At 41.5% G+C, this 10,223-nt stretch overlaps 1 protein-coding gene across 1 annotated transcript in view; it reads left to right on the plus strand.

Annotated features, from left to right (window-relative positions):
• LOC107739937 (ankyrin-2-like) overlaps positions 1–10,223 on the plus strand; it is a 76,626-nt gene that overhangs the window by 27,998 nt on the left and 38,405 nt on the right. The window contains exon 2 of the mRNA XM_016552187.1: positions 5,849–5,950. Within this exon, the coding sequence (XP_016407673.1) occupies positions 5,849–5,950 (102 nt within the window). The remainder of the gene's footprint in view (positions 1–5,848; positions 5,951–10,223) is intronic.

A 10,223-nucleotide genomic window follows, 5' to 3' on the forward strand; every position in this document is an offset into this window, starting at 1 on the left:
CATTCTTCGCGAAAGATGGATAAAAAGGCGCACAGCAAACAAAAAAACTTGAAAAATGATATACGATCTGCCAAATGCTAGCCAAATTACAGAGATGCCGATTTGCACGGGACTAATATTATCACAGAACCGTTCGGCGAAATATGGTAGGTCATTTGTGCGGGAATTTTTACTTTACAAATTACAGACATGGCCGATTCGCATGGGATTAAGATCACAGACAACCTCCGCAATTATTACAAATGACTGGAGGTCACCAGGTAATACTAATCCCGTGCGAATATGGCTGAAGTCTTACTGAGTGTGGTTCAGATGAATAGGCAGTGGCCCAACAGGGTTATTTCTGGATCAATAGGATTTGTAACTATGAAACTATTCAGTTCACTTGTGTCACCAGAGAGATCAGGCTGGTCAAGTCAAGTCAAGTCAAGTCACCCTTATTTATATAGCGCTTTTTACAATACAGATTGTGTCAAAGCAGCTTTACAGTATTAAACGAGAAAAAAAGTGTTGATAATGCAAGAGGACAATAGTAATTTTTCAGTTAAAGTCAGTTCATTATTGATTCAGTGATGTCATCGTCCAGCTCAGTTCAGCTCAAATAGTATAGGTGTAATCAAGTCAGCAATATTGGTTCTCCTGGTCTTGTTGCCGATGGCCATTGAGGTCACGAGGTCTTCGCAGGGGATCTGTCTCTGGGGCTCGTCAAGTTGACATGGCCTCCGCTGGCATACAGGGCTGTAGTGGTCATCTCTAGGTGCCGATCCACCTTCTGGACTGGATACGGACTGGATCCAGGTGACTGCAGTGACCATCTGATCTGGACACAGACCGGATCTGGGTGGCTACCGTGACCTCGGAATAAGAATGAAACAGACTCATATTAGCATAGATGTCATTCTTCTTACAATGTAGCAAGTACATCGGGTGTTATGGGAAGTGTTCCCGTTTCCGGTTGACCTAATTAATGCAGCCTAACAGTCCTTTAAAGGATTTGAATTATAGAAATGTGATAGTGTGTTATGTGTAAGCCAGGTTAAAGAGATGGGTCTTTAAACTAGATTTAAACTGACAGAGTGTGTCTGCCTCCCAAATAACTCTAGGAAGACTGTTCCAGAGTTTGGGCGATAAATAGGAAAAGGATCTGCCGCCCGCAGTTGATTTTGATATTCTAGGTATTATCAAATGGCCAGAGTTTTGAGATATAGGAAAAGGATCTGCCGCCCGCAGTTGATTTTGATATTCTAGGTATTATCAAATGGCCAGAGCTTTGAGATCACAGCAGACATGAAGGACTATAATTCAATAAGTGCTCGCTCAAGTACTGAGGTAAAACCATTCAGGGCTTTATAAGTAACTAATACGATTTTAAAATGTATACGATGTGTATGTATACAAAATGCATATGGCTGGTTATCTAGTTTTACCAGTTAAGATTTGCTTGAGACCAGTACGGCCATAGTGGTACACTAGCTGGATCATGCTAATGTAAACTGGTCTTTTTTGCAGTGAATGTAGCTTCTAATGTGGGGAAATTATTTTTAATTCATTATTATTCTTGACAGACAAGAACATTTGTTGTGTGGTTTCAGAGAAGGGCAGAACTGCCGGTCTACTTGGTTACTGGGATGGGATGAGAATGTTTCTAGATTTACTTGTCATGGGATACTGAATTATTCATAAATGCTTCACACAGTGTATGGATTCAAGCAAAGAAGCACTCTCTGAATTAATGTTTTATGCTTAACTAGCCAACTAGTGATCTGTTGACTTATGTTTGTTGGCTTTTATGATGGTTAGGCTGGCAAAGTTTTAGTTGCAGGTTATTTTGGCAGGTATTTAACATTTTATTGTTTATAATTTATAAAATGATTCAGAACATACAAACCTGATTTTCAAATGATAGGCATTAGTTTATGAAATGCCTAATAGTAATTTACATTGTACCATGAGGAGTCTGCACATTATATGACATGTCCCAAATGACTATTGATTTCTTGGAAGAGAAAGATTAATTTACACACATAATACAAATAATAGTTCACATACATGAACTAAAACACACAAACACACAAAATCAACAGTTTTAATTTCATGGACTCTTTAATCACAATGTTTATCAACTTAATCGTTTGGTTGAACATAGTAAACTTGCACACCCACCTGAGAGGTAGCATTACTTAAAAGAAGTGTTACTAGAGTAGCTACATTTCTCATAAAGCAAAATCTCCCTGAGCACAGACCTAACTCTCCAGAGTGTTATCCTAAGATGACTTCTCTATATAGAGATCACAGAGATCAGCCCCCTGTCTAACAACACAGCCTTTGTTTGCATTTGTTTGAGCGTGCTTATAGGTGGCCAGACATCCTGTGTCCTGTTCCTGACGATGGGCTGTTCCCAGTTTTACAGCACATTCAAACCGCCTTGCAAATACAATCCTACCAACATAGTCTCATGGTTGTCAGAGCAAATTATTTTCACCAACTGAGGGGGCTGCAAGCTACATTGATTATATGGTCAAGCACCACTCTTTTAGCCACAAACTTACTATTTACTATTTACAATTACTATTTTTTCTGGTGTGATCTTTTTTGTGAGTTGTATTAAAAAAATGCACAATGTACTTTTGTAAACTTTTTTGCACATAAACACACTCACTAAAATAATTTTCTCTCAGAAGCTCTGCATTGGGTTTACATCTATATACTCAGCTCACTAAAGGTGCTGTGCAGTTCATCACTCATCATTTGCTGTTTATTGCAAATTTGAGTGCCTGCAGTCTTTCTGCTGAGGTCTTTCTGGGTTTGAATCAGCTCTCTCTCTCTTGTTTGCAGCTTGTTCAGAACTCAGCTGTCAGACTTTTAACAAGTACAAAGGGGAGAGAGCATATTACTCCTGTGTTAATCAAACTGCATTGGTTACCTGTACGATACAGAATTCATTTCAAACCATTGCTGTATGTTAGTTTGAGTTGAGTTGAGTTGAGAGGTATTAATGTAACTTTTTTAGCTCCTTACAAATCTATACTTGCATTAACCTCTAGACTTCTAGCCTTGTGCATTTCAGCCCGTTTTTTAAACTGTTTATATTAAGTATGTTGTTCATGATGGACATTTCTATGGAACAGAATACTCCAAAATCCACCTTTACCTACATCCACATTTATTTACTTTCAGTGATGTAATGTTCAGGACGTTATACTACAGACTATAGTGATTCAGAGATAAACAATTTTAAAATGTTGACAATATTCAAGAAACAGCTGAAAACTAATATCTTTTGTGAGCACTTAACGTCTCAGTTACGTATTGTAAACCTTGTTCCCTTAGGAGGAAACGGAGACGTCACGTCGGTGACCAACGAATTGGGAATCTCGCCAGAGAGACCAATCTACTTCGAGTGTAAACTAAACGAGCCAATGCACATTGGCATGCGATTATTGCATCCAGCTGCCGCTGATCACAGCGTGAGTATAAGTAGGCAGCCTGTGCAGCGCCATTGGCATGCGATGACTGCATCCAGCTGCCGATGATCGCAGCGTGAGTATAAATAGGCAGCAGATGCACCGCATATTAGGTTTTCGCTGAGGAGCCGAGCCGGTGACCCGGACACTCAGCGGTGGTACAGCAGCTGTGGCGATGGGACGTGACGTCTCCGTTCCCTCCTTCAGGGAAGGAAGGTTACAATATGTAACCAAGACGTTCCCTTTCAGTCAGTCACTTTCGATGTCACGTCGATGACTGATGAATTGGGAATCCCTACCAAAGCGCCACGGATGCTGCCCCTTCCAGTGTCCTGTGCGAGCCTCCTGTGCCCCCTTTTTGGAGTAGGCCGGGGCTCGCAACAAGAATACCAGTCATTGTTGCTGTAGCACTACCCACTCAGTGAGATTGGATAACACTGGGAAAACGTACCCATTCTACTTGGAACAGGGACGTTACGGAAGCTCCAACCTTCCCGAAGGAGGTTTCGGAAGACTCCTGCTCGAAGAAACGCGAGGTCTGACCACGGGGTGAAGGTTTGGCGGCAGGCCGGTGTGACCTTGTACTGATATGCTCGTCCTTCGAACATGAACCACAGAAAGGGTCTGTGGCACGGAAGGATGAAGACATGAAAGTACGCGTCCTTTAGATCAATCGCTGCAAACCAATCTCGGGGATGGATGCACCCAAAGATGCGTTTCTGCATTAACTTCTTGAACTGTAGCCTGTGAAGGGCCCGGTTCAAGACACGCAGGTCCAAGATCGGTCATAACCCACTGCCTTTCTTGGGTACAATGAAGTAGGGGCTGTAAAACCCCGTCTTCATATCGGCTGGAGGGATCGGCTGGATCTCGTCCTTCGCCAGCAGGACTGCGATCTCCGCACGCAAGACAGGGGCATCGGCTGCCTTAACTGATGTGAAGTGGATGCCGCTGAACTTGGGGGGACACCGGGCAAACTGAACCGCACAGCCGAGTCTGATGGTCCAAAGGAGCCAGCAAAATGGGCTGGGCAGCGCTAGCCAGGCTTCCAGATACCATACAAGTGGGACCAGCGGAACCACCGACATACCCGCAGTGGGGCAGCTTGTGGGCCAACTGAAGCGGAGTCTGAGTGTGCGGTGCAACACTTACCTGGTTCCATGGTTGGGCAGAGGGTGCGTGAGTAGGGCCTTCGTTGACTCTCTCCAGTGCTTGAGCCTGGTGGATCTGCAGTAACGCCATGGCATGTAAGGCAGAGGCAGCCTCTCCACATGCAACATAAGCACTGCCAGTCAGACCAGGAGCGAGGGACCCTCGGAGGTTGGTTCCTCAGAGGGGTTGCCGCCACTGTGATCCTCAGACCGCCCGAGCTTCTGTCTGAAGTAGTCCTCCCCTGACTTCTGCCAAGAAGAGAACTAGATTGAGACAGAGGCACCGGAACTCCACCCCTTTTGAGGTAATAGAGCCTGGCCCGAAACTCTGAGATGGTCATCTTCCCCGATGAGAACATGACTCATCCACGAACACAACCTCAGCGTGCTTGATGCCCAGGCACGTGAGGCAGCGATCGTGACCATCACCCACCGCCAGGTAACGACCACATCCAGAAACGCACGGGTGAAACTGCATCTATACCAAGACGCAACGTCGTCTTTACAAAGATGCAGCGTTGAGTTGGCACAGACGCAACATCGTCTTTAAAAAGACGTGCCCACCCGTGAATGCTCTTTTAGGGAAAAAAGGCTCTTTTAGCGTGCTGAAGCGCACAGGGGAAATGGCCGCCTGCAACACAAACAAGGGGTAGTGCAGCCTGATGTGTGCAACCCACTCGACACGGGAAAAACGACTGTAGCACCATTCTGCCAACACAAGAAGCTCCCAGAGAGCATGCTGAACTCGTCCGTTCACTCAAAGCTTGGCAGGAGCAAAACGATGATATCGCTCGGCTCCGAAGCGAAAAGCTAATATGCAGTGCATCTGCTGCCTATTTATACTCTCGCTGCGATCAGTGGCAGATGGATGCAATCATTGCATGCCAATATGCATTGGATGCAAGTGTAAACCAATTAGAAGACCAATTTGTCATTCACCGCCGTGACATCGAAAGTGACCGACTGAAAGGGAACTGTATCCTGCTGAATTAAAAAAAATGCTTTCACTATTTCTTATATCCCTCCCTGTTCTGGCTTGTACCATCCTGTAAGATATTTGAAACTTCTAAGCACGTATTGCTAAGCACTTGTGTTATTGTCTCCTTAAGATGAATCACTTGTTGTATTCCGAATTTGTAAGTTGTTTTGAATAAAAGCATCTGCTAAATTAATAAATGTAAACAAAAATATGTTAACCTGTACTAATGATGTAATTTTCCTATTTTTTTCTAGTCGGACAGCAACACCAGTTTCCTTCGAGCAGCAAGAGCAGGAAATATTGACAAGGTTCTGGAGTATTTGAAGGGCAGAGTAGACATCAGCTCTTGTAATCAGGTTGGTGTCCCTTTCTTATATGGGGCTTTTCCACTGCATGGTACAGCACGGCACGGCTCGCTTTTGGGGGGTTTTCCACTGTGTACAGTACCTGGTACCTGGTACTTTTTTCAGTACCACCTCGGCTGAGGTTCCAAGCAAGCCATACCGTTACCAAAATGTGACGTGTAAACCCTGCTGATCACTTATTTAACGGAGAGAATCGTCACTACCTGCATCACTGAACTTGCGGTACATGACACTAGACCCGCTAGATTAAATCATCACAGTCAGTGAGGATCGAATGCAACTTTTTTTGAACAGTTTCAAATGAGCACACCTTTTTTTAAACAACAAAATAATGACTGTTTCGTGGTCTGTTGAGGAAGTGCAGACATTCCTCTCGTTGATAGCCGAGGAGCGGATCCAGCGAGAACTTGATGGGACGACACGGAATGAAAAAGTTTTTCAGGAGTTCGCGGCAATAGAGGTGGTGCAACTATAACGACATGTCTATAATCCCGCCCACTCTAAAGCGGTACTAAACTGCAATGGAAACGCCGTACCATGCAGTGGAAAAGCACCAGTAGATACTCAATAAAATATTTGTATATTATGTCAAATATGTGTATAGCTTTCCTACTGGAATTTCTAACAAAATGTGGAACAGGTTCAGATCCTGAATGGATTTTTTGGGGGTTCTAAAGGGGTGCTTTAGAATTCTGGTAAAACTGGCAACTAGGGATGGGCGATATGGGCTTAAAAATATATCACGATAATTTCTGATAGTTCACGTCCGCCTTCCTTCACGTCTCTCCACACAGTCGCACACAGAAATATGTCAACAACTAGACATTATCGTTATTATCGCGGGAAGACGAATTCTTATCGTGTGGAGAATTTTTACCGGTATATCGCAAACGATAAGATATCGCCCATCCCTACTGGCAACTTCAAAAGGCACTTTGGAATGAAAGATTTTGAAGGGAACAACTTATGGACACTTGGCTTCCATGATTGTTTGGCAAGTTTAATTGTATGACAACGGCGCCTCTTTAACTGGCTCTGCAAGATGACGCAGAAATGAGTTCTAAGGAACAGTTTTTTTGTCCCCTACACCCTTCATTCCTTTCGAAACTCTTACTCTGAAGGGCAAACCATTCGAAGGGATGAGCCCTTCAGAATAGAATGCAGCATCAGTCATTCATTCAACCAATTAGTTCAAACTGCTGATTCATTCAAGAACAAAGCAATTGACTGTCTTAAAGAATGGGTCACTGAATCATTGGCTCAATCGATTTGTTCAAAAACGTGGATTCATTCCGTAACAAAACACAGCTGTGTGTTGCTTGGAAAGAAGCAAAAACATAATACTGACAAGACTGTGTCTAAAACACAATATACGTTTGTTTAGTGAACTGTTTTCTAAAAACAATATTACATTTGCAGTCGTGCAGATATTTGGGTAAAAACTAGAGCCCGACCGATATATCGTTTTGCCGATTTTGTCGGCCGATATGAGCCTGTCGCAGATATATCGGTATCGGCGAATATGCCACTGATATGACATTTTTTTACAGAACATAAAACACAGATAAAATGTTTGTAAATGGTGTAATTACGTAGTTTGTTTGCATTGTTTGCTACTGGCGACCTGGATGAAACGCTTTAAAGCTTAAAGGGTTAGTTCAGCCAAAAATAAAAATTAGGCTGTGTTTTACTCACCCCCGATGCATCCTAGGTGTATATGACTTTCTTCTTTCAGATGAATCCAGTCGGAGTTATATAAAAAATTGTCTTTGATCTTTCAAGCTCTATCGTTGTACTCAGCGGGTGTTGCATTCCTTCAGTCCAAAAGACGTGAAATAAATAAGCAACCTTCCACAAAAAAAGTGTCTCTCACTGTTGTAAACGGAAGCAGTTCCGGGGGAATTACGTATGTGGTCAGCTTTGCGCATGCGCTGCTCAGAAGTGACGCACGCGGAGAGATCGAAACAAAACAACGGTCACTAATTAGAAGTACAAAAGGAGGATTTGTAAAGAAGAATGTCGGAGGATTTCGATATAAGCCAAGAGGAGACTTGTTTTCCTTTGCTAAAGTAAGTAGCGCAAATCCATGAATGAATGTTCCGAAGTAAAAATAAACTTCAACGGAATAAAGTTGAATGGAATTGAATTGAAATAAAGTTGAAAAAAGCTTCAACTTTACTGTTCAGTGCACTGATGTCAGACTTATTTTGGATAATAAAGTTTATTGTTAAATTGTTAAATGCCCTGCCTCTGTTACATATCTTTGTCACGTCATTATAAGTGTTTGATCACCACATTTGAGTGATCATTGCAAAAAAATGTGTTTATGTATATATATATATATATATATATATGCTGTTTATGTATATACTGTATTCTATATATAGTACCAGTCAAAAGTTTGGACACACAAATGGGAAAGTGTACAAACTTTTGACTGGTACTGTACTATAATATACACAAAGAATATCGGCCAATATATATCAATTATCTATCGCCTTTTTTTACTCCCTAATCGGTATCGGTATCGGCCCCCAAAAACCCATATCGTCGGGCTCTAGTAAAAACAGCACTCTTGCTTGTGTGATATTTCTAAACTTTATCCTATGATATGAAATACAAGACAAAAACTCATAAGGGGCATTTTTTGCCATTATGTCTTGCATTCTAATAGGCTACATCATGGAACTCCGCACACTGAGCAAACTAGTCATCATCATGTTTGTTTGTCAGCAACTGCATGAAATGTAAGATGATGTACAGGTCTGGGCCAAGGCAGGGTGCATTAAATGAGTATCCTATCTGTCGGTCACTACGAGTTATGTCGTGACGACATTACACTCTAAAAACTGCTGGGTTAAAAACAACCCAATTTGTTGGGCTATATGTTTGACCCAGCATGCTGGGTTGCTTTTTTATGGTTTAAGATTACTACATTGCTAGGCTAAAATGAACCCAAATCGAGCTAGACATTAAACCTACAAATCTTTACACACACAGAATGACTATCACAAGGTAAATACTTATTAAAAACAAGAAGATAAAACAGTCAAAATTAACATGCATATAAGAACAAATGCGGAAAAGTATGGCATTAACATCTACAGAGTTTATAAATGAAAAATTAAACATTTGTTGAATATAACTTTTAATATCAAATTTGACTTTTTTTGGCAAATTTTATACATTGTATAAAAATATTATACAAAAAACACTATTATACAATAATTGCACAATTAGTTAATAGTTAAGCTCTTTACAAACTATTCTGGCATGACAGTAAATAAACCACAACATTAACACTTATATTATAACATTTATCAGAAACATATGTGTGAAAATATGTGAGCATGTGTATGAATGACAGAGTGTAAACTCCATTTCTACTAAGCAACACAGAACAAGCATTTAACATTTTGTTTTTACAAATTATACACTTACAGTTTGTTTCATAGTCCATGAAAACAGATCATGCATCACTGCCAATTTTCATGAATGATTTAGGATAATTGATGTAGTCATGAAGAAGCCCCATCAGCACAGCATGTGACATCTTTTACATCATTCAGGGCAGTGTAGGATCTCATTTGAACAGAACAGCACATTCCTTAGCAGAAGTTGAGTCTATTCTCAACCATGTGCGAGTCGTAAAGCTGAACCGTGGTCAGCTCAGGCTGATTTACAAAACGACCTCCTGGGTCTGCAAGCACTGAGACAGCAATAACTGACCCCTGCATCTGGACTCATGTAAACAACAGAACAAAGAACGTTGCATCTGGAAATGTTCCAGCGACAGACACTCCTGGACCCCATGACCGTTTAACGCATAAATTGATAATCTCATCAGTAGAAAGCGACAGATTTACAGCTCCATGTCCGAGCGAGAAGAATAGCAGGTCTACACCGCATGACTTTTGCAACCTCCATTGACCTCAGGACTTTCTCTGCACTGCCTGTTCTTCATCAGTGGCCTAAAAAGAGAAAAAAAAACATTTGAAAAAAGAAAACATTTAATTAAAATCTATCCATTTTCAGATAGAGGTGCATCCACATCTGCAAGGATAGGTAAATGGTCTGTTTTAGAATTTCAACCACTTTGTGTGATTGTTTAATGTCTCTGTCTACCACAGCACTCTAGAATGCTACAATGGCAGCACTAGTGTGAGTGCACGTAATATTGTTTAAATAAATATATTGCTTTCAGAAAGCTACTTCTTTACTGAAACATTAAAACAGACATGACATTCACATACCTCACACATTT

Source organism: Sinocyclocheilus rhinocerous, unplaced genomic scaffold (genome assembly GCF_001515625.1).
Source record: "Sinocyclocheilus rhinocerous isolate Xijiao unplaced genomic scaffold, SAMN03320098_v1.1 scaffold2720, whole genome shotgun sequence".
Taxonomy (NCBI): domain Eukaryota; kingdom Metazoa; phylum Chordata; class Actinopteri; order Cypriniformes; family Cyprinidae; genus Sinocyclocheilus; species Sinocyclocheilus rhinocerous.